At 43.5% G+C, this 24,200-nt stretch overlaps 2 protein-coding genes across 4 annotated transcripts; one reads left to right on the top strand and one right to left on the bottom strand.

The window, feature by feature from the left end:
* The first annotated feature begins 17,647 nt into the window (after positions 1-17,647).
* LOC100216709 (CASP-like protein 14) lies at positions 17,648-19,711 on the top strand. The gene is made up of 3 exons (NM_001359482.1): positions 17,648-17,914; positions 18,611-18,743; positions 19,358-19,711. The coding sequence occupies exons 1-3, from the start codon at positions 17,784-17,786 to the stop codon at positions 19,556-19,558; spliced, it is 465 nt and encodes a 154-aa protein (NP_001346411.1). The 5' UTR covers positions 17,648-17,783; the 3' UTR covers positions 19,559-19,711.
* A 1,468-nt stretch (positions 19,712-21,179) lies between these two features.
* On the bottom strand, positions 21,180-23,818 carry LOC103651012 (probable mannose-1-phosphate guanylyltransferase 3). 3 transcript variants are annotated; one of them, XM_035966069.1, is made up of 6 exons: positions 23,381-23,818; positions 23,181-23,309; positions 22,922-23,066; positions 22,511-22,573; positions 22,194-22,433; positions 21,180-22,124 (listed from the first exon to the last, which is right to left on the bottom strand). In XM_035966069.1, exons 3-6 carry the CDS (start codon positions 23,030-23,032, stop codon positions 21,453-21,455), a joined length of 1,086 nt encoding a protein of 361 aa, XP_035821962.1. In that variant the 5' UTR covers positions 23,033-23,066; positions 23,181-23,309; positions 23,381-23,818; the 3' UTR covers positions 21,180-21,452. The 3 variants fall into 3 exon arrangements, with proteins under 3 accessions (XP_035821962.1, XP_035821963.1, NP_001306688.1); NM_001319759.1 differs by lacking the exon at positions 23,181-23,309 and having other exon boundaries at positions 21,269-22,124; positions 23,381-23,524; XM_035966070.1 differs by lacking the exons at positions 22,922-23,066; positions 23,181-23,309.
* Positions 23,819-24,200: the final 382 nt, after the last annotated feature.

Consider the following 24,200-nt stretch of genomic DNA (forward strand, 5'->3'; position numbering starts at 1 on the left):
AACCATACCTTCGTGTTGATTTGCACTTCATCCACCATTTGGCACAGTTTAACACTTAAATCATTTTGTGTTGGCACTTAATCACCAAAATACTTAGAAATGGCCCAAGGGCACATTTCCCTTTCAATCTCCGCCTTTTTGGTGATTTATGCCAACACAACAAAAAGCAACATATAGAAGTGCAACATCAATGCAAATAAGAACAAGAATTGTTTTTTATTCAAATTTGGCATATTTGGATCATTCTTTGCCACCACTTGGTTTGTTTTTGCAAATCAACTTCAATTTCCTATCTCTAAGTCAAACACACTTGTTGAGGCATAAAGAGAGGCATTCCAAGAGAAATTGATCAAAGATTCAAAAATTCCCCCTTTTCACATAATCAAACATTCTCCCCACAAGAGACCAATTTTTGACAATAAGAGACAATAAGAGTATTTTGACAAAACAAAAGCTCTAACTCTACTATTTTCAAAATTCTCAAGTGGTAGCTGATCCATTTGCTTTAGCCTTATTTTCTCCCCCTTTGGCCTCAAACACCAAAACAGGATCATTTTTGGCCCTTTAACCTCATTGCCTCACCAAAATTGTCAATTAAGAGCAAAAGACAATAAGAGCATGGAGATGAACTTGGAGTAAGTTACCCTCTCATCGGAGTGCAGTGGAAGTCTTTCATGGTCCAAGTCCACCTTTCCCTTTCAATACACCTTTGAGACTAATTTAAGAACACTCAAGCACATGGTTAGTCTCAAAGAGTCAAGTTGTAGCACATCTCCCCCTAAATATGTGCATCATTCACACATAGACTTTTGAGGTCCGGGGATTGTTTGTACAACTTGAGCATCATAAACAACAAAATGCATAAAAGGAACATGATCAAAGGCATAAAACACATGTATGCTATAGATCAATACAAGTTCCGCGAATCTAAGACATTTAGCTCACTACGCAGCCTGCAAAAGGTTGACTCATCTAGAGGCTTGGTAAAGATATCGGCTAGCTGGTTCTCGGTGCTAACATAAAACACTTCGATATCTCCCATTTGCTGGTGGTCTCTCAAAAAGTGATGTCGGATGTCAATGTGCTTAGTGCGGCTGTGTTCAACAGGATTGTCCGCCATGCGAATAGCACTCTCATTATCACATAGGAGTGGAACTTTGCTCAGATTGTAGCCAAAGTCCCGGAGGGTTTGCCTCATCCAAAGTAGTTGCGCGCAACACTGTCCTGCGGCAACATACTCGGCCTCAGCGGTGGATAGGGCAATGGAGGTTTGTTTCTTAGAACTCCAAGACACCAGGGACCTTCCTAAGAATTGGCACGTCCCTGATGTACTCTTCCTATCAACCTTGCATCCAGCATAATCGGAGTTTGAGTATCCAATCAAGTCAAAGGTAGACCCCTTTGGATACCAGATCCCGAAGCAAGGCGTAGCAACTAAATATCTAAGGATTCGCTTAACAGCCACAAGGTGACACTCCCTTGGGTCGGATTGAAATCTAGCACACATGCATACGCTTAGTATAATATCCGGTCTACTAGCACATAAGTAAAGCAAGGAACCTATCATAGACCGGTATGCCTTTTGATCAACGGACTTACCTCCTTTGTTGAGGTCGACATGTCCGTCGGTTCCCATCGGAGTCTTTGCGGGCTTGGCGTCCTTCATCCCAAACCGCTTGATCAAGTCTTGCGTGTACTTCGTTTGGGAGATGAAGGTGCCATCCTTGAGTTGCTTCACTTGGAACCCAAGGAAGTAGTTGAACTCGCCCACCATCGACATCTCAAACTTTTGAGTCATCACCCTGCTAAACTCTTCACAAGACTTTTGGTTAGTAGAACCAAATATTATGTCATCGACATAAATTTGGCATACAAATAAGTCACCATCACATGTCTTAGTGAATAAAGTTGGATCGACTTTCCCAACCTTGAAAGCATTTGCAATTAAAAAGTCTCTAAGGCATTCATACCATGCTCTTGGGGCTTGCTTAAGTCCATAGAGCGCCTTAGAGAGCTTACACACGTGGTCGGGATACCGTTCATCCTCAAAGCCAGGGGGTTGCTCTATGTACACCTCCTCCTTGATTGGCCCGTTGAGGAAAGCGCTCTTCACATCCATTTGGAACAACCTGAAGGAATGGTGAGCAGCATAGGCTAACAAAATGCGAATGGACTCTAGCCTAGCTACAGGAGCAAAAGTCTCCTCAAAGTCCTAACCTGCGACTTGGGCATAACCTTTTGCCACAAGTCGTGCCTTGTTCCTTGTCACCACCCTGTGCTCGTCTTGTTTGTTGCGGAACACCACTTGGTTCTCACAATGTTTTGCTTGGGACGAGGCACCAGTGTCCAAACTTCATTTCGCTTGAAGTTGTTGAGCTCTTCCTGCATGGCCAACACCCAGTCCGGATCTAACAATGCCTCTTCTACCCTGAAGGGCGAGAGGCTCAATAGAGGTGACAAAAGAGTAGTGCTCACAAAAATTAACTAATCTAGAGCGAGTAGTTACTCCCTTGCTTATATCACCCAATATTTGGTCGACTGGATGATTCCTTTGAATCGTCGCTCGGACTTGAGTTGGAGAGGCATGTGGTGCTTCTTCCTCCATAACATGATCATCTTGTGCTCCCCCTTGATCACATGCCTCTTCTTGATGAACCTGTTCATCGTCTTGAGTTGGGGGGTGCACCATTGTTGAGGAAGAAGGTTGATCTTGCTCTTGGTGTTCCTGTGGTCGCACATCTCCAATCGCCATGGTGCGAATTGCGTCCGTTGGAACATCATATTCATCTACATCATTAAGATCAACTTGCTCTCTTGGAGAGCCATTAGTCTCATCAAATACAATGTCGCTAGAGACTTCAACCAAACCCGATGATTTGTTGAAGACTCTATATGCCTTTGTATTTGAGTCATAACCTAACAAAAACCCTTATACAGCTTTGGGAGCAAATTTAGAATTCCTACCTTTCTTCACTAGAATGTAGCATTTACTCCCAAATACACGAAAATATGAAACGTTGGGTTTGTTACCGGTTAGGAGTTTGTACGACGTCTTCTTGAGAAGGCGATGAAGGTAGACCCGGTTTATGGCGTGGCAAGCCGTGTTCACGGCTTCCGACCAAAATCGCTCGGGCGTCTTGAATTCTCCAAGCATCGTCCTCGCCATGTCTATGAGCGTCCTGTTCTTCCTCTCTACCACACCATTTTGCTGTGGTGTGTAGGGAGCGGAGAACTCGTGCTTGATTCCTTCCTCCTCAAGGTACTCTTCCACTTGAAGATTCTTGAATTTGGACCCATTGTCGCTCCTTATCTTCTTCACCTTGAGCTCAAATTCATTTTGAGCTCTCCTTAGGAAGCGCTTGAGGGTCCCTTGGGTTTCAGATTTATCCTGCAAAAAGAATACCCAAGTAAAGCGGGAAAAGTCATCAACAATAACAAGACGATACTTACTTCCCTGATGCTAAGGTAGGCGATGGGTCCGAAGAGATCCATATGTAGTATCTCCAGGGGTCTTGATGTGGTCATCACATTCTTGTTGTGATGAGCACTTCCCACTTGTTTACCTGCTTGACAAGCTGCACAAGGTCTATCTTTTTTGAAAGTTACATTTGTTAGACCTATCACATGTTCTCCCTTTAGAAGTTTGTGAAGATTCTTCATCCCCACATGTGCTAGACGGCGATGCCACAGCCAGCCCATGCTAGTCTTAGCAATTAAGCATGCATCTAGACCGGCCTCTTCCTTTGCAAAATCAACTAAATAGAGTTTGCCGTCTAGTACACCCTTAAAAGCTAATGAACCATCACTCCTTCTAAAGACAGACACATCTACATTTGTAAATAAGCAATTATAACCCATATTACATAATTGACTAACGGACAATAGGTTATACCCGAGCGATTCAACTAAAAACACATTAGAGATGGAATGCTCGGATGAAATGGCTATTTTTCCTAGTCCTTTAACCTTGCCTTGATTCCCGTCACCGAATATGATTGAATCTTGGGAATCTTTGTTCTTGACGTAGGAGGTGAACATCTTCTTCCCCCCCGTCATGTGGTTTGTGCATCCGCTGTCGATAATCCAGCTTGAGCCCCCGGATGCATAAACCTGCAAGGAAAATTAGGCTTGGGTTTTAGGTACCCAACTCTTGTTGGGTCCTACAAGGTTAGTAACAATAGCCTTAGGGACCCAAATGCAAGTTTTATCTCCCTTGCATTTTGCCCCTAATTTCCTAGCAATCACTTTCCTATTCTTCCTACAAATTGCAAAAGAAGCATTGCAAGCATGGTAAATTGTAGAAGGTTCATTACTTGCTTTCCTAGGTACATGAACAACATTTCTCCTAGGCATATGATGAATAACATTTTTCCTAGGCATATCATGCACAAAGGAAGAACTCGAAGCAATCATGGCATTTGAATCATAAGCATTACAACTCCTATTATGATAAGCATTTCTAGAAAATTTTCTATCATAAATAAATGCATGATTCTTTTGACTATTAATAGTCATAGGAGCCTTCCCTTTTTCCTTGTTGAAAATGGGAGCCCCTTGACTTGTTAAGTTCTTGGCTTCCCTCTTAAAGCCAAGCCCATCCTTAATTGAGGGGGTGTCTACCACTAGTGTAGGCATCCCTTGCAAATTTTAGTTTATCAAAGTCATTCTTGCTAGTCTTAAGTTGGGCATTAAGACTAGTCACTTCACCATTTAATTTTGCAATAGACGTAAGGTGCTCAACACATGCATCAACATTAAAATCCTTACACCTATTACAAATTACTACATGATCAATACATGAGCTAGATTTATTAGCTACTTCTAACTTAGCATTCAAGTCATCATTAATACTCTTTAAGCTAGAAATAGATTCATGGCATGTAGATAATTCACATGAAAGCATTTCATTTCTTTTAACTTCTAAAGCAAGAGAATTTTGTGCACTAACAAATTTATCATGCTCTTCATATAAAAGATCCTCTTGCTTCTCTAACAATCTATTCTTCTCATTCAAGGCATCAATTAATTCATTGATCTTATCAATTTTAGTTCTATCTAAACCTTTGAATAAGCTTCGTAGTCTACTTCATCATCACTAGACTCATCATCACTTGAAGAAGCATACGTAATAGTACTTCGAGTACTTACCTTCTTCTCCTTTGCCATGAGGCAGGTGTGATGCTCGTTGGGGAAGAGAGCCGATTTGTTGAAGGCTGTGGCGGCGAGTCCTTCGTCGTCGGAGTCGGACGTAGAACAATCCGAGTCCCATTCTTTTCCAAGGTGTGCCTCGCCCTTAGCCTTCTTGTAGACCTTCTTGTTCTCTCTCTTCCCATTCTTTCCTTGTTCCTGGTCACTATCATTATCGGGACAGTTAGCAATGAAGTGACCAATCTTACCACACTTGAAGCAGGAGCGCTTTCCCTTCGTCTTGCTCTTGTTTGGATGCTCCTTGCGACCTTTGAGCGCCGTCTTGAAGCGCTTGATGATGAGGGCCATTTCGTCCTCATTTAGCCCGGTCGCCTCAACTTGCACCACCTTGCTCGGTAGCGCCTCCCTGCTACTTGTTGCTTTGAGAGCAATGGTTTGAGGTTCGTAGATCAGCATTGGGCCATTCAACGCCTCATCAACATATCTTGCCTCCTTGATCATCATTCGCTCGCTTACAAACTTTCCGAGTATTTCCTCGGGCGTCATCTTGATGTACCTAGGATTCTCACGAATAGAGTTTACAAGATGAGGATCAAGGACAGTGAAGGACCTTAGCATAAGTCGGACGACGTCGTGGTCCGTCCATCTCGTGCTCCCATAGCTCCTTATCTTGTTGACCAGGGTCTTGAGCCTATTGTACATTTGAGTTGGCTCCTCTCCCCTGATCATCACGAACCTTCCTAGTTCGCCTTCCACCAACTCCATCTTGGTGAGCATGGTGGCATCGTTCCCCTCATGCGAGATCTTGAGGGTGTCCTAGATCTGCTTGGCGTTATCCAAGCCGCTCACCTTATTGTATTCTTCCCTGCACAAGGATGCTAAAAGAACAGTAGTAGCTTGTGCATTTTTATGGATTTGTTCATTGATAAACATAGAATTATCCGAACTATCAAATTGCATTCCATTTTCTACTATCTCCCATATACTTGGATGAAGAGAGAACAAATGGCTACGCATTTTGTGACTCCAAAATCCATAGTCCTATCCATCAAAGTGTGAAGGTTTACCAAGAGGAATGGAGAGCAAGTGAGCATTGGAATTTTGCGGAATACGAGAATAATCGAAAGAAAAGTTCGAGTTAACCATTTTCTTTTTCTCCTCGTATTCGTCGTCCTTTTGAGAAGAGGAAGATTCGTCGCTATCGTAGTAGACAATCTTCTTGATGCGCCTCTTCTTCTTTCCATCCTTCTTCTTTTGACTTGAGCCGGAGTCATTGGCTTTGTCGTCCCTAGGTTCGTTGAAGATGGACTCCTTCTCATTGTCGTTGACCACCACCCCCTTTCCCTTAGGATCCATCTCTTCAGGCGATTAGTCCCTTTCGTGAAGAGAACGACTCTGATACCAATTGAGAGCACCTAGAGGGGGGGTGAATATGTGATCCTGTAATAACTTAGAACTTGAAGCCACAAAACTTGATTAAGTGTTAGCACAAATAAGTCACGTGGCTAAGGACTAAGCTCATGTGAAACACAATAGTCACAGAGAGAACAAGCACACGAGACACGATGATTTATCCTGTGGTTTGGCCAAGTATAACACTTGCCTACTCCACGTTGTGGCGTCCCAATGGACGAGAGTTGCACTCAACTCCTCTCAAGTGATCCAATGATCAACTTGAATACCACAGTGTTCTTCTTTCTTTATTCTTTCCCGTTTGCGAGGAATCTCCACAACTTGGAGTCTCTCGCCCTTACAATAAGAATCAAAGTGAAGGCACTAGAGTAAGGGAGGGAAGCAACACACACAAATCCACAACAATACGCACACACACAGTCAAGACTTGAGCTCAAATGAGTAGCACAAAGTTCACCACTAGAACGAAGCTCAAATCACTAAGAATGTCGATCGAGTGCGCAAAGATGGAGTGTGAATGATCAAGAATGCTCAAAGTATGCTTGGTGTACTCCTCCATGCGCCTAGGGGTTCCTTTTATAGCCCCAAGGCAGCTAGGAGCCGTTGGAGGCATTCTTGGCAGGCAATACTTGCCTTCTGTCGGGTGGCGCACCGGACAGTCCGGTGCACCACCGGACATCCCCTGTTCACTGTCCGGTGCGGATCGCCTTTCTAATTTGGTGCAGCCGACCGTTGAAGATTTTGAGCCGTTGGTGCACCGGACACTGTCCGGTGCACACCGGACAGTCCGGTGCCCCTATCAGACCGTTGACTCGGCCACGCGTCATGCGTGGATTGCGCGGCCGACCGTTGACTCACCGGACAGTCCGGTGCACCACCGGACAGTCCGGTGAATTATAGTCGTACGCCGCCGTCGAGTTCCAGAGAGCGGCCAGTTGACCAGCGCCAGCCTGGCGCACCGGACACTATCCGGTGCACCACCGGCAGTCCGGTGCACCTAGCCTGTGCAGAGTCTTGGCTGCTCCAGCCAAGTCATTTTCCTTTTGTCTTTTCTCTGATTCTAGCACTTTAGACAAATATGTTAGTACACAAAAACCAATGTACTAAGTCTAGAATCATACCTTTGTGTTGATTTGCACTTCATCCACCATTTGGCACAGTTTAACACTTAAATCATTTTGTGTTGGCACTTAATCACCAAAATACTTAGAAATGGCCCAAGGGCACATTTCCCTTTCACATGACCGTGGTGCCCCCGCGACCACGGCACAGGGAAAAATGTGAATTGTACTCTGCTCGTAGCAGCGCATGAAAACACAGCGCAGAGAGTTTTGGCATCCTCGGCAGCTCTGGGTCCTGGAAATCGACATGGTAGATGGTGTATCGCGAGTAGTAGCCCACCAACAACTCAAACACGTCCAGGAACGACCAGACAAAGTACCCCTTCACGTTGGCTCCGTTCCTGCAGGAAGCACACACAGGATGGATCATATGTTCTGCCTGCCTTCAGTTAATTTTATATCTCGTAGTACCTGAGTGCAGCGAGTGTGCTGCCCATGTAGGCACTCAAGTACTCGGCTCTCTCGTGTTTTGCTTAAAAGGTCTTTTTTCAGAATTAATTTGTTTATAGTACTGTGCCCCTGTGTTGCGACAGCGCACGAATTATTTGATAAAATGCTAGTGCACAACGATTACCTGATTACATGAAAACAAACCACCCAAATATTATAATTGATCACTAATTATTCTTAAGTCATTTGAAAATGTCAGAACTTGAGTACATTGCTAGTTTCATCCATCTGAAGGACATAAGAAACATTTATCGAGTGCAGCAAAAAGCGTTTTATGAAACCGAGTTAGGTGAACAGTTATTAATCTAACATGGTTCACAATCTGAATTCAATATAATGGTTTTACTGACAGTCAAGTGACAAGTATAATTACAAGGCTGATAATCTACAACATCACTTCGTATGGTACAAATGGTAATAAAGTCTTTATATTCAACTTACAGTTGTAAAAAAATAAAAATGCTAATCGCATATGTATACATGCATCCTGTATAGAAAAAGAGAAGAATGCCAATATGGCCTACACTCTGCAGGATATAAAGTTTAGCGCACAAAGTGACTGAGCAACTTCTGCAAAATAAGTGAACCTTATTTTTAATTACATGGATATGTAGCTTGTAGCTAGAAAATTGATAACTATTAACTAATACTAAAACATTAAGAATGTTGTGACATTTAATGTCTGAAAACTTCTAAATACACATATATTTCTCAAGTGTGGACTAAAAATTATATGCAGCTACCCGTGACCCCCCACAATTATAGTGCAGAAAAGCAACCTAGACATCAAAACATTATGCCAAAATAATTTATATCCAATATCTTTTGGAACTAACCTTATGTCCAGTTTAACATCTGAAGCCCCAATCATGTAAATGTACCGGCTTGAACAATGTCATGTAGGCATGAGCATCAAGTTAGCATATTTGTCTCAAAATAATTGGACGAAAGTGGAAAGATGACAAGCTACAGTCTGAGCAAGAGCTTGCATATCAAATATGTCAAGGAATCACCTTTAGTTTCACATTTGTGCAGTATTGGTCTTACAAAATTCAAAACCATACCAGTGAAGAAGAGCTAGTTACAAAATCTGCAACGGTGTGGCCTAGAAGCAAAAGGAACGTTAACGCCCAAATGAAGTTGGGGCAAAATTTTCATATATGCAGTCTATTCTCCTGCATATCTACGTACCATCCCTCCTCACAGAAGGTCAAATTTGCACTTCTCGTAGCCTACAGAGATGAAACAACAAATAATCTGGATAGTCGGTTACAATCCAACTCAAATAAATTGGATTAGGAGGGAAATGCAGTTGGGCTGGGTTTAACACGCTAGTTACACCATAGTAACAAGAATATTGAAGGCATTTTTAGGAGAACTACAGCAGGTAAGATGACATTAAGATGACAAACTACATTGCCAAGTGCTATCATCCAGCTTAAAAAACCAAGTAAGATCACAAAATGCCTCTATTGGATCTGTATACAGTATGGAGACAAGCAACAAATATGCACATCCGTTGCATGTAAGCCAATCATGATACCTCCTCTGTCATTAATCATTGGAAGTCAAGAATGTTCGCCAGACTCAGTATTGAATGCTAATTGTAATGTACTGTACATCATGGATTAGCAACAACAAGCTATGTGATCTTTTTTATTAGATGAACACAAACAAATGCAAGATTGTAGAGGGTTTGAATAGGAATAGGAGGATCGACAGAATCTACCTTCATATATTCAACAGAACGAGTAGCAACCACTGAAGATTGAAGCAAACAAGTTATGAAAAATCACAGCAGATATATACACACATAAGCAATCTTGGTAAGGTGGGACAACATCTGTGCTAGCTTTTGTTGCAATATCACAGCAGATATATACACACATAAGCAAGCGTCATTTTTACGAGCTGCCTACTGCCATTGAAATGAATTGAAGAGAATACCTGGCGCTCTGCTAGTTCACCCCTGCCACTGAAATCAACACGGAACAGTGCAATCACAGAATCCACAATCTGTTTCCACGACAACAGAAATACCACATGAGCAGTTGAGCACAACTCAGATTTATAGAAATGAATGCATTTTACACTTTCAGTCCTACCAGAAGCTTGAAAGGTTCTTCAGCCATTATGGCAGCAAGGCCCAGGAGTAATAAACTTGGGTATGACCCATGAACTGAACTATTTCAGTCTAAACAAAAGCACTGAAATTCAAAGCCTATCATAGAGCCCTACATAGAGCCCAAACATGAAACAATTCATTCAGCTATAACAAAAAATCAGATGCAACTGGCAACAATCAAAATTTTTGAATAATCACAAACCTCGTATATTCTATTGATTCGAAAATGTAGGCAAACAAAAGTATCCTTTTCATTTATCATTCCACAGGTAGACACTTACCTGTGTTCCAGGCGTATTTGAAATTGCAGAGGGTCTTGCCGTCGTGTCCACGTGGAACGGGCCTATCTCCTGGAAGGCTCCGATTCCAAACGAAGAGCAGTCAGGCCCTGCAGAAATGCACTCCGTCCCATTAGTACCAGTGCCATCTACCTGGGGTGAATTTATAGCTGTAAATAAACGCGATCAATGCTACCCATTTCCACTGGACAGTGGTATATACCTTTTCTCATTCAGACTTCCAAAACTAACCAATTTATTTTCAAATCATTGAAATTAAAACAACCAAAGCTAACTTAAGAAAAAAATGTTTCCAAATTTCTTGAGAAGCCCAACAACAAAATCATAAAGGGGTGATTCCCATAAACGATTGAGACCTTACTGATGGTACCAAACAAGTGGTAAGGTCCAACAGCGTTCTCATCAACTATTTGCTCCCTGGGCCTCTGAATTGCTGCAGAAAGATAACACACACTTAGTTTTTAATCATATTTCTGCTAGCATCATCAGTGGTTAGTAAGTACTGTATAGTATCAAAAGTGAGTAAAAATACAACACGACACTAAAGGTTTTGTTTCGAGTCAGGATTGAACATTTGTCCATGAAAGAACTTCATGTATGTTATCTAATATGTTAAAATTGCAAGAATGGATTTCCTAAAATGGTTGTAATATCACCCTTGTTAAATTACTGCAATGTTCCTTGTCTTGTCCTACTGAAATGTATTCCAAAAAGAGAGATGCATTTGATAAGCAGAAGTAATACTGAGTCCATGAATGCAGTGATAGTATGTTTCATAGAAAATGCAGTGATAGTATGACCATATCAGTAACTCATTGATAGATGATAGAGCACTCAAGAAATTCACTGACATAAATTAGATTACATAGTAAGTCGCATCCTGTTCGAGTGCAGCTCGCTTAAAAATAATGGTTAAATTCGCCAACATGGTGGTTGCCAGCATAGCGGAGAGATCACCACCCAAATCATGAAAACGGCATTTCCATGCCCCCACCAAAAGCAAATTGCACTTACCAAGCTGCTGGAGGCTCTCCACCTTGTTGATAATGGAGCAGAACTTATAAGAGTCCACGCTTGTCATCCCATCCTTCTAATCTACACACCAACATAACCGGTCCTGCTGCCTTTGTGTCCGTATGGCCCTAGAAACACAGAATCAAAGTTCAGGAGACTTGAGTACAAATCATGCCACCCATGTTCGCCCAATCTCTCATCAGTTTGTGCCAAGAGGCAGTGCAGGATGGTATATGACGAAAAGCATGCAAAGCAGCACACGACATGGGCATTGAGCTGCAAGTACCTAAGGGCCATAAGAAGCTTCATTTTGTATGAATTCTTATCAGCACTAACAATGGTTCATCCAAAAAATAGTGCATATTGAACAAAGAGCATTACCTCTCAATCTGCTTTCTATGTCAGAACAATTGAAAGTCCTCTCATGAGTCTCATCAAGAACAATCACCTTGTACTTCTCTAAAAGTGGGTCTACCATTGCTTCTCTTAGAAGCATACCATCTGTCTGATGTCTGATAGGAAGCAGTAGTGTTCAATAGAACATGATTAGATCAGAACACCTAAAAAGAAAAGAAACATAAACTCCATATCAATCTACCAAAAGGCTACTGCCACTAATGGTATTCGTAAATGAAAGATAAAAAATAAAAAAGATTATCTGAGAACAGTTTGTGGCTGTTGCAATCCTCAAATTGAATGTTGTAACCTACTTCTTCCCCAAGAGTAACATCCATCTCCTCTGCCACACGCCTAAAGACTGAGAATGTTGCGACCCTCCGAGGATGGGTGCAGGCAACCATGGATGAAAAGCCCATTATAAAGTGTCAACTCCACTTGACAAAAGATGCAAAACACAACAAACAGGAAACAAAAGAACATCCTGCAATTTTTTCCACTTGACAGCAAAAACTGCAAGCAGCAAAACAGCAAACTCTATACCACTTGACAACCAGACTGCATTTTTTTCACAAAACGTTCAAAAACAACAAACAATTAAAATTAACCTAGTTCTTAGTTAGTTTCTTTTCCTCACAAATTTATACCAGTAAATGAGCTTCCCACATTGCCGCAGCCTTATATACCTCACAAGTTTTTACCAGTACCATACAATATCTCTAATATAAGGCATCAAATATGGTAATAACTATATAGCCTTGTTAATTTTCCTAATCAACTTGAAGAGATGGGTATACAGTATGGTACCATGGAAATGCTATATAGTTAAAATGCGACATTGGACTGGAGCATATGTTGGCGGTATAAAATGGATAGGTCATAGACATATTTTGTGCTTTAAGGTAAACATTCTTGCTGATTTAGCCTTGCAAAATAATATATTTTATTTTGTAGTTCATAGGAGCAAAGAGATCCAAGAAAATCAAGACAGGTGGGTATCTAAAATCAAGACATGTCTGGTAATGAGAAGCTAACCAAATTTGGAATCCCACAATGTTCTAAACACAAATGAATACCAGATGATGCTTTGCTGCTACAACAAATTTTGAAAAATCGCAAATTTACAACAAAGTGGTTAGAATCATATATGGAAGTCTAAACAATTACAGATCCTTGGCAACAAAGTTAGATCAGATCCCTGTTCTCTAAACCAAGGAGGTAACACACAGATGCAGAATCAGACATGGGACTGGATCCATGAGCTTTGGTGTTACCTGAGTGGGAACAGATGAGAGCAGTTGCGAGTATCTGCGAACCACCACCACGTAGCAATGAAGAAGTCAAGACACCATCTCCACGGCTGGAGAAGCAATAGGGGGATTCTGGCCACTCACGGCATGAGGTAGGTGCTGAACGTGTACCACACCAGGATGTAGAACCCAGTCTTGGGCACAACAACAGGCGCCAGCGAGGTGCACTCTGCACGCTCCATCGACTCAAGCTTGGTGGTAGACTCCTGGGCTGAAGCCTCCCGCCCGAGATGGCACATCCCCGCAGGTTCCATCGGCAAGCTTACGACGGCGAGAGTCGGGCACGGGTGGAGGCGCCGCGAGCGAGAGGCTTATCTTCTCCTCCAATCGGACCTAGTACACTTGAAATTGGTTCAGATCTGAATAAAAATGGCTTAATCGCGCCGGTGCCGAGGCCCTCACCAGTCACCACCCCCTCCCCCCTTGCGTCTGTCCCCGCTTGCCGCCACCGCCGCTGCCCGCTCGCGATCCTTCCTCCTTTTTAACGCTCCCGCGACCCCGCGTCATGCTCCCTTTTGTCGTCACTGCCTTTGTGCCCGTACTCGTGGGTTCTCCTCGCTCCTCAATCTTCGTGCCTGGGCGCGGCGTTCGCGGGATCTAGGCGCGGGACAGTGCCCCCGACGATCGATGGCGCGGGCGACGCTCCAGTGTTGGGCACAACAACAGGCATCTAGCTGCCTCACCGTAGATGAAACATACCAAGCGGCGGCGACATAGCGGGGGCGGGGGTCAGGTGTTGAGGAGGAGGCGGAGGAACTCCGCTACGGTGAGGCTGACAGCGCGGTGGTGAAGCTGTGTTAGGGTTTAGGTGGAGGAGAACCTGCATCTCGCGGGGATCCAGGGCTGGCGGGGCTAGCGTCACCGAGGGTGGGTGTTGCGGTTAGGGGCGTGGACGGGGGCGGGGTCCTAGGAGGCAGGCTCGCGTTGATGGCGGATCGACGTTGATGGCGGGGAGCAGAGGGGAGGAGGGTGAGGGATCCGCGGCGCGATAACCAGACTTGGCAGAACCGTGCACCAAAGTGACTGTGGACGCCTACACTCCGTTCTTAAGGAATAGTAGAGAATAGTGGATAGTGTCAGTATGGATTCAGATATTCTATCTACTAGCATCTACTGACGATTAATCTATTTTGGATTTGGATCTATGCAAGAGATGCAATGGCTCATCACTGAACCGGGTGCCTAGCTCTCTTGGAATTTGGTGCAATTTGGAGTCTGTTGCTACTGTGTCGGTCTCGATTCTCTAGCACGTTGTTTAATTCCACTTTTCTTCTTCTTCTCACGCGTGCAGCACCGAGGATTAGTGTGTTGCCGTCAGAGGAGAACATGGAGTACTTCAGTGTCATGATCCTTGGCCCTACGCAGTCACCCTATGAAGGTGTTTCCTCATTTATGATTGGCTTCACTTGGCGTCATGTTTGTATGAATAGTATGTGTGCTTCTACGTTGTGGAATGTGCATTCGATATGTTGTTACTTGTTAGTGTGTTCTCATCCTTATGCGCTCATATGCCTCATTGTTTTTGGAGAATTCACGAATGAATGTGGGTTAGAGTTAGTATGGATACAAGGCACTAAACAAGCACCTTCATATCCATTCATATGTGTTAAGTGCTAGTTCAAGGCCTTAGAGTCTAGACCTCTTAGTGTACCTGGTTTTATCAGTGTGGCTTTATGTATCTAAAAATTATGTCTAGCTAAAAGTACCTGCTCACTTCAATATATACAAGTAATTTAAATGACTCTTGTTAGGTTTATGTTGGTGGCATATGACTAATCTGCCCATGACATAATCCTGATAAATATAGCTATCATCAGTGTCGGAGCGCAACATAAAAGTGAGGTATGGACGAGAAAAAAATAATAAAAGGAGGAAAAATACTATGGAAGACAAGATATGAACTCAAAGCCTATCTGATACGAATGGTACACAATAACCACTACACTACATATCTCTTTAGGTATGGTAGTTGTCGTAGTTCGCCATAACGGGGTTTTCGCCATTAACTATCATTCAATTTAATGGTATCCATATAATACAAAGAATCCTTTGTTATCTTCTCTGTTCAATAAGAGGTGTGTGGATAATTATTAGGATGTAAAATAGTGACAAGTTTCCATATAATGATTGCATGTTGCCTTCTTTTGATTATTAGTTCATACCTAGTTGCATGGTCTAGGAAATGCATTACATGACCTACTCTTTTATACCCTATGTTTTCATTTTATGTTACGCCACAAAGTTAACTATGAAGTTATTCCACTTCCACAAATATTTTAAAATGTACTTTTATGCCCTTTTAAACCATTATGTCTCTTATACAGTGGTCTCCTCTGGTTGAAATTGCTGAAACTCGTTAGATCCCTCCTATGTTGATTGAAAGATACAATACAACACTCAGTGAAGGAGCAACCCTTTGTGGGATCTTTTGAGACATACACTAGGCTTGGGCAAAGTTTGACAACTCATTTTCACCTGCATTTTGAAAAATGGTAAACCACAAAAAAACTTTTCTTTGTACATTTGTGATTAGTCTTAAAAGTTGAAATGAGATACTAGTTGTGATGAACATGGCGCTTACTTGGTATCTCAATGTTTTCCTTTTTGACATGGCGCTTCATATAGTCACGGGAATGACCCTTGGTCCTTGGGACCCACCGGTCAGTGAGCGTGCTGAGGAAATAGCCCTGGTCGCTTTGGCCCGTTAGTCCGTCGGAAGAGACATGTGCGCCAACCTTAGAAGGATCTGTCCCCCCGTCGAACCCCGCAACACCGAGCTCAGGGTCGGACATGGCAAAGCCTAACAAGGGAAACCGGGCGTATCGGAAGGGAGCCACTCGAGTGGATCCCAAGATCGGCCCAGACTGACCTGCCATAAATAACTGGCCGCATTAACCACACCTGGCACCGAGCCACAACATTGGCGCTGGTCTGCTTCCCACTCATGACCTACGGACCTCGGGCCACATAGCGTTCATGACCTATGAGCCCCCGAACTATGACGCATTAAAGGCTCGCACACCCCTCGGTTTGCGACACACTTATGACCTATCAGATTAGGCCTGAGTGCGCAGACCTCTCGTAGGGCACTACACGACGGGTTGTGCCGAGCCCCAAGCTACAAAAGCCAGGGGTCAGCATAGCCAAAATGACGACGCCTAGGACCATCACCGTCCCCACGGCATCTGCCACAATAAATACGAGACGGCCAGACAACCTCAGGCCCCACGAGTATGTGTAGCCTCACCTGGAGTAAAATGCTAGTTCTACCCCTGTCTTACGGCTCCTTCCCAGGGAAGCCACAGCTGACCGACTCTTGTCCTGGCCTATAAAAGGAAGAGACCAACCTCCGGGCAGGGGGGTTGAGGAGATAACTCTCGAAGACAACCGGATGCCTTTAGATGGAGACGAACCCACAAAGACGAACATGAGGAGGAGCACTGGCGAGGACCAGGAGGTCGGAGCCCCACCAAGCCAAGACTTAGCTACTCCCTCTGGTGTACTATTAGTTGTCGTTTTAGATAAGAATTGAGTCAAACTTACAAAATTTTGACTACAAATAACTATTTTATTATTTAGTTTTCAAACCTAATGTTTATATGCACAGATTTTTCTTAACAAGTACTTTTATAAAAGTATAAATGTATTAAGAGTTTATTTATATTTTAACAAAAAAACATCAGTCAAAGTTATATTTTGGAGACCGTGTCACTGTCCTAAACGACAACTAATATAAAACCGGAGGGAGTAGGACTCCACCTTGCAGCTTTTTAGCTCCACTTCCACCTATATAATAGATCTGGTAGCCTCTCCTCCCTCTCTCGACTGCTTGTAACCCATACTACGAGTTTGATCATCAATGGTGTCGGTAGCGCAAGCCACCAATGATTGGAAGTAGGGACATTCTGTTTGAACCAGTATAAATCTTGCGCCCTCCGCGCATACCATCTGGAGCCCAGAACACGTACAATAAATTTAATTGTCGGAGCGAGGTACAAAACATCGACATATATCTAAGTTGTACTTTGAGAACTAAGTTATGTGCTATCTCTATAAATGCATGTACAATTGTTATTTATTCAATAGTAGTGACTTTTGGCTTCAATCTTAATATCTCACATGTGCTTCATTTTTAGAAATATATAGTGCCTTTGCGGAGGCATATCATGACTTCCTTATAGTGTAAAGGACTGTTGGTTTGTGGCCACTTTAACTAAAGTTAGTTGTTAAAATTGAATAACTAATCTTAGTTAAAAAATGATAAAGTATTAACCAAACAGTCCAAAACTGTCAGCAATCCACTGCCCAAGCCTTTCAGCAACGCCTGGTCGCCGCCGATCCCAAAAGGCTGCCATCTTTTTCCTGAAAACCACGAGCAGTTCACTACCCATCCGCCATAGTCCGAAAGTTACCAAATCCTCCTGCGAGGCCCCAGCACCGAATGCCCCAGCACAACAAGGCGGCGTCGTTTGAGAGGAAGCGGCTAGAGGACCTGCTGCCGGGCTAGATGACGGAAGTGGCGGGACGCCCCGGGACGTCGGGCGGCCTGGCGCTGCGGGCGGGCCAGTTCGTCTTCGCCGCCGCGTCCATCTGCGCCATGGCCTCCGCGCCCGGGTTCACCAACTACACAGCCTTCTGGTACCGTCCCAGACTGTTTGCTCTGGTCGTGAACATTTTGACCTCTGTTCCCGTATCTGCATGTAGGATCATAGTGTGGTGGTCATGGGATTGTGATCTGCTCCGTATCTGCATGTAGCTTGATTATTTTGCCTGATTACTTGCTTTGTTGTCTGCGTTGAACTACCTGCCGTGTGGTTGGATATGGACAACCCTATGGAGTGTGGACATCTTATTCATAACAAATAGTGCCACATATACTTTTTTTTGCAAGATACCTTGTTTATCGATGCAGTCTGTGAATTTGAGGAAATAGAAATGAAAACATGTGTTTACCTTAAACATTGGTACCCAACCAGCATTCCTGCAAATTGCCAGCAGTGAGGCTATGAGTTGATTGACCATTACTAGGATGTCCCCATTTTGCAGTATGTACGTACATTCACAAGAACTACTGATCAACACTTCACCATTTTTCTCTTGTAGTCATCAGCTTGAAGATTAATCATTGTTAACTATAGGAACTAGGAAGGCAAATGTGTAGTTCATTCCAACTATTTCATTATTTTGTACATCATGTTCCATTTCATTCAGCTTGATGAATGGAGTTTCTTTCATCTCTGTTAGGTGTAGAAATTGGCTATACAATGCATCTGTTCATTTATGGCTTGGTTTTCAACTGCATAACCCATCTTTGCCGCTTCTACCAAATTTCAGCTACTTGGTTGCATCTATGGGACTACAAGCACTATGGAGCTTGGGGCTTGGATGTCTTGATTACTATGCCTTGACATTGAGAAGAGATCTTCAGCAAGCTCTTCTCATGAGCTTATTTGTTGTTGGCGATTGTGTAAATTATTTAAGGCCACCTTTTATCCATGTTGTTCATCACTGAACCTCGTTTGTTTCTGCTACCATCCGAAGTTATCAATTACTGCATCCTACAACTAAATTGCCTCTTTTTTTTTGTAGAATTTTCAATCTATAAACCTTATCACCTGTATGTATAATATTCCTGCAGTACTTGGAAACATGTTGAGCATTCCACGCATTCATGCTTTATTTCGTTTCTGTTCATGTTTCACATTATATATTACATAAGTGACTGTAAAATTATCCCATTTCTGTTCGATTGTTGCAGACATGTAAAATATCAGGCATACTGTTATACCTAGCACTACCTAGCTTTACATGGCCATGAAGTTGAAGCATCTTTTCCTAGTTTTGTTAGTATTTTTTTCTGTCACCTTGATCAGTACCAATTTGAGCCTGCCTGCCTGAAACATATGTGAAGTTGTGAACTCCAAGTAATTTCTATCACTTTTACATGGATTTTTTTTGAATGGTAGCATCAAATACATAATCATATTGGCATTGTTTTATGGAGCACATTACATCTCTGATATTGAACTTTTGAAATGTGGCTTCGTGAAGTTCTGACTGACTGCACTATATACGATGCAGGTGACAGCAATTCTTTCGTTTGCTGCTGCATGCTCAGCTGCAGGCGTAGTTGTGCTTTTCGAAAGGGATGCGTACTTGTGCAGAAGGGATCCTCAACTCCCTTGTGGAAGATTCGAGGTTGCTGCTGCATTTGCATTTCTTTGCTGGACGTTTAGTGCTGCATCCGCTCTGGTAATGTCTTGGCTGCTTGCCTCCTTGTGAATAGTGATCTTGTGTAAGGTGTCTGTAATGCTCTCTTTGTATATCTCGAGCATGCTCTCTCATTGTACACATGCTCATTTTGTGTGTGGGCAGACCACACGCTAGAAATTGTGTTTGGTTGGATGTATAAGGAGGGATGGAAATGGGCGGCTATAATTTCTATAGTGTTTGGATGAGAGTCAAGTGAGGACGAGGTAAATCGGAGTAATTTTTTTGTTGCAGCGTGATCCTAAAAAATTAAGGGGATGGTGTCGTTTCCAACTCATCTTACTTTGACGTCAAACCAAACACATCCTAAAATTTCTTGGACTTGAGTTACGTGAGCTCTTCTTACACGAATATATGTTTGGTTTTGCCATTTTGCCCATCCACAAGCATTTGTTTCTAATGCTTTCGACAGCTTTGTTGCTGGGGGAATATACCTGGTCACGGAATCATCTGCTTGTGATACCTGTACGTTACACATCTGCATAGACTTGGCGATTGCTGCTCTTCTTGAACCACAGATTCCCCATTACAGTTTCGAACTCGTTGCCATGAGAATGACACATCGAACGTATATTACCCATTTTCTTCTAGAAAGCGTTGCAGAAGTCCGTGGATGATTTAATACGATAGGGACATTGAGATCTAGCTGGCTGGTCTTCTAAAGGGCACAAAGACAGGGATTGCCAAAAAAAAAAAAAAAAAAAAAAAAACTGTACGATCGCCTCAGGGTAGGCAATTATCCCAAAAAGAAATAGGGGAAAGGGATACAAATTTATACTGTTGGTTTTCGTAGTCAGTCCTTTGCACGCGTGTCTCCAGGCCATATTATATACGAACCTATGGGGGAAAATAATTGGAGCGGTCTAATTTCAATCCACATAATTTCTGAGGCTCGTGGAAGGACAAGTAGCACAATATGAAACCCCTAAATCTGGGTCCTCGTTTTGTTGGCTACAATTGCATGACTGACTATTTCACTGGCTCAGAACCAATAAATCCATCACTCTTTCTAGACTATATTAGAATGATTTAAAGAGAAGACGACGACGATGATAGAAACAGTCGACATCGTACAGCATCCCATGCATAAATGCCATGTTCCAGCAAATTTTTTTTAAAATGATTCCAACGTTTTATTCAAACTGAAAACACAATTCTACAGGTAGGAGTCGGGACTCAAGTGCCGGAGCACCTAGCTCTATACTCAGTTGCTCACCACTAGCCTGCTCCTGCCAAAATTATTTTTAAAATTAAAGAAAGTACTAGTAACTAATAGGGTGTTTGGTTTAAGAAATAAGCTAGTCTATCTTCTCAAAACACAAGGAATAAGATCAACCCATCAAATTTAAGAAATAGATTCACGATACACCACCTTATGCTGGATGAAGTAATTCCTCAACTCAAACCAAACACACTCTAAGAGTTAGAGGCCACGGAAAAGATAGCAGATTGACAGTATATTCATTGGTACAAGGTTTGCATCACCACAATTCTCCGGAAGAGCATTTAGCACACAAACATTACTGCTGAAGGTTACTTTGGACCACGTTTTTTTAACTTATTCTTCCTATTGTATTGAACTTCTGCAGATCAATGGTCCAAAACCTCCAAGCTCAGTATATCACAATGACTCTGAAATATGATTGACACTCAAGTACTAAACTTTTCAACAAAGAACAAGATACATTGTCAATAGTTTTTAGCAAGCGAATACGTATGATTGACACTCAAGTACTAAACTTTTCAACAAAAAACAAGATACATTGTCAATAGTTTAACAAGAGACCAAGTATGAAGCTGTTTGCATTAGATCGAAGATACCAAGCAATATCGTTTATAAAAGGGGATCTGCAATCCTCCCTTCGTCAAAGAAGTTAAGAATGTACTGTAGCTAAAACTGGAGAGCTCACATGACGATCTCAGGCTTCAGAATGCTTGACTTGATCTCTTTATGTGGGAGAACAACACCGCCATTGCTGTACACCTCATCACACACATGAACATCCTCCCCCAGGATAGTCATATTCTCTATCCGTGCCCATTGACCAACAGTTGAGTGCCAACCGATAATGCTGTTTGAGATGCAAGCATGCTTCTTGATACGCACGCCGCGCATGACAGTGCAGCGGGAAAGCCTCACGCCGTCCTCCACAACACACCCAGGTCCAATGGCGACATCAGGACCAATCAGACAACCTTCTCCAATCTTGGCGCTCTCATGCACCAGCACATTGCCAACAACATGTGCTCCAGTAGCTAGCTTGGCAGCTGATTTCTTCCTAATCGAGTCTAGATAAAGACGCAAGCCAGTAATGTAGTCCCTAGGCTGACCAACATCCATCCAAAAACCTGGAAGGACCATTGCATAGAGCTGTTGATCAGCTGCAATTTGAGGGAAGACCTCTTTCTCAATTGATGTTGGCCTCAGCTCAATGCGGTCAAGGACAGATGGGTTCAGTAAGTAAATCCCAGCATTGATCTTGTTACCCACAAATATTTTTGGCTTCTCAACAAACCTTTCCACCCTGCCAGTTGCCTCCTCCATAACCACAACACCGTATTTTGATGGTTCATCCACCTATATGAAAAGAAAATTCAGATCACATATGCGGGCTGATTCCACAAGAAAATGTCAAAAAGGATTTACCTTAGTGACCATAATTGTTGCCTCACCACCATGACACTTGTGAAATTTGATGAGTTCAGCAAATGGGTATTCGCTTATGACATCACTGTTGAGGACAAAGAATGGCTGGCCAGATCCATCCGCAAGCTTGTCCCTTGCTAGAGCAAGAGGGCCAGCGGTTCCTAAGGGCTCAGTCTCTTGGGAGCATGTAATTGTGATGCCAAGCTTATCCTCAAAGTCCTTCAAGAAATTAATCATTACCTGGAAGACATATAACACACCAATTAGATCATAGAAGCCAGACCCAATTGCGACAATAACTGCTCTGTTATTTCTACCTCTGGGCGGTAGTTGATAGCCAAAACCACCTCTGTGACCCCAACTTCTTTCAAAGCTTCGATCTGCACAGAATGAATAAGTTTGAATCTTTCCAGCGACCACCACACATGCAAAAAAAAATAAAAACACTTGATTGATGTTTAAATATGTACTTGGACACAAAGCAAAATTCCTAGTCCCTCTATCCTAAATTATAGGTCGTTTTGACTGTTCTAGATAAAAGTAATAGTGGGATGGCTAAATTATTTCTAAGCTAACTCCTGGCACATCAAAAGCTAATGATGATGGATGCTGGCATGACGCCAGCAGTGGGATTGGGTTAAAAAACACACCAAAGCGACTATAAATATGTAGCCATATCTAGAATGTTCATGCTGTATCAGCGTAATAACGAGTAAGAGTAACTTCACCTGGTGCAGAATCATGGGCTTGTTTGCAAAATCCACGAGGGGTTTCGGGAAGCTCAGAGTCAAAGGCCGAAGGCGGGTTCCGAAACCCCCGACAAGAATGAGGGCCTTCATTGTGAAGCACCTCCTTTCCTTCCTCCCTCGATCCCTATTGCCGCAAATCACAAGCCAGATAACATGATGCCGTCAAGCCCGCATCAGAACACAACAAAAGAATCGAAAAATGGGTAGTAAAACCGATCTGCAAGGGGCTTAACCGAACCCTTCGAATTAGTTCGGTACAAATAAAGCTCCCCCCGCGCGCCCCGAGTGCCGAACCCTATGGCGGCAACCGGAACCGATGGATTTTTGATCTCACGCGCCTAGGAAGGCTAAACAAAATCGGGACCAACTGAAACGGAGGAGGGAGAGGATCAAGGGGCCAGGGCTATAAGCGCTTGCGAATAGAAGAAGAGAAAGTACCAGGGGGGAAGCGGACGGCGGAAGTGAGACTTGGGGACGCCGGCCTCTCCTTGAGCGGTCCCACTCCACTACCCTTTCCGGCCACCGGCGAAGAGGGGCACCCACCAGAGAGACCAGACCGCTGCGCGAGGCTGCCGCTTCTGGCTTGGCTTGGCTTGGCGATTTCTCCTAGCTCCAGCGAGAAGGCCCGCTATATAGGGCCCACGGTTTCCCCCCGCCCTTTGCCCCTTTTGACCTTCACCCGGAGCCGGGGCGGACACGTCAGCGGTGTAGCGCTGGCATTACGTTCTCCGCTCGTCGCACTCGCCCGTCTACAACATACAACTCTCTGTCATTTTATTTTCTCTTGCGTGGTTTACTACCGAGACCTGGGCCGTCGAGGCGACATCGCCGGCTTCGCGCCATCGGGAATAGTACAGTACTAGCGTGTTTTCTGCGAGCTCGGACCGGAGGCGTCACCGCATCACACACGTTCCTTCTTCCTTCGTCGACGCAAAAGCAGGCGCTTGCTTCTTCCGGTCCAGTTTGCCATGGCCGCTATGCTTTCCCGAGCTCAAGGCACCGGAGTCGCCTGTCTGTGTGCATGTGCAAAAGCTAGAGTGAGGCCGAGCTGAAGTGCTGATGAAGCGCGGGCCTTTTCCGGGGTTTTTTTTCCTTCTATTTTTCTAACGGCGACGGCGCGACGAAGTACTACGAGTGCACCAATGGTTTCAGCATATTCTAACAGCTGATTCCTCGACGCCGCGGGCATGGACCACCTTCCCGTGCTTGGGGGCTCGCAGTTGCGCCATGCACGCACCTTGTGATGCGTCGCGAAACC

This window comes from Zea mays, chromosome 3, assembly GCF_902167145.1.
Source record: "Zea mays cultivar B73 chromosome 3, Zm-B73-REFERENCE-NAM-5.0, whole genome shotgun sequence".
Taxonomy (NCBI): Eukaryota; Viridiplantae; Streptophyta; class Magnoliopsida; order Poales; family Poaceae; genus Zea; species Zea mays.

What these genes read in the sequence shown, in the direction of transcription:
- LOC100216709 (NM_001359482.1), top strand. Translation starts at nt 17,784, where the DNA reads ATGACGGAAGTGGCGGGACGCCCCGGGACGTCGGGCGGCCTGGCGCTG. An exon ending in ACCAACTACACAGCCTTCTG is followed by an intron (nt 17,915 to 18,610) that starts GTACCGTCCCAG and finishes ACCAAATTTCAG; the next exon opens with CTACTTGGTTGCATCTATGG. An exon ending in TATTTGTTGTTGGCGATTGT is followed by an intron (nt 18,744 to 19,357) that starts GTAAATTATTTA and finishes TATACGATGCAG; the next exon opens with GTGACAGCAATTCTTTCGTT.
- LOC103651012 (XM_035966069.1), bottom strand. Translation starts at nt 23,032, where the DNA reads ATGAAGGCCCTCATTCTTGTCGGGGGTTTCGGAACCCGCCTTCGGCCT. An exon ending in CTATCAACTACCGCCCAGAG is followed by an intron (nt 22,434 to 22,510) that starts GTAGAAATAACA and finishes TATGTCTTCCAG; the next exon opens with GTAATGATTAATTTCTTGAA. An exon ending in CAACAATTATGGTCACTAAG is followed by an intron (nt 22,125 to 22,193) that starts GTAAATCCTTTT and finishes CTTTTCATATAG; the next exon opens with GTGGATGAACCATCAAAATA.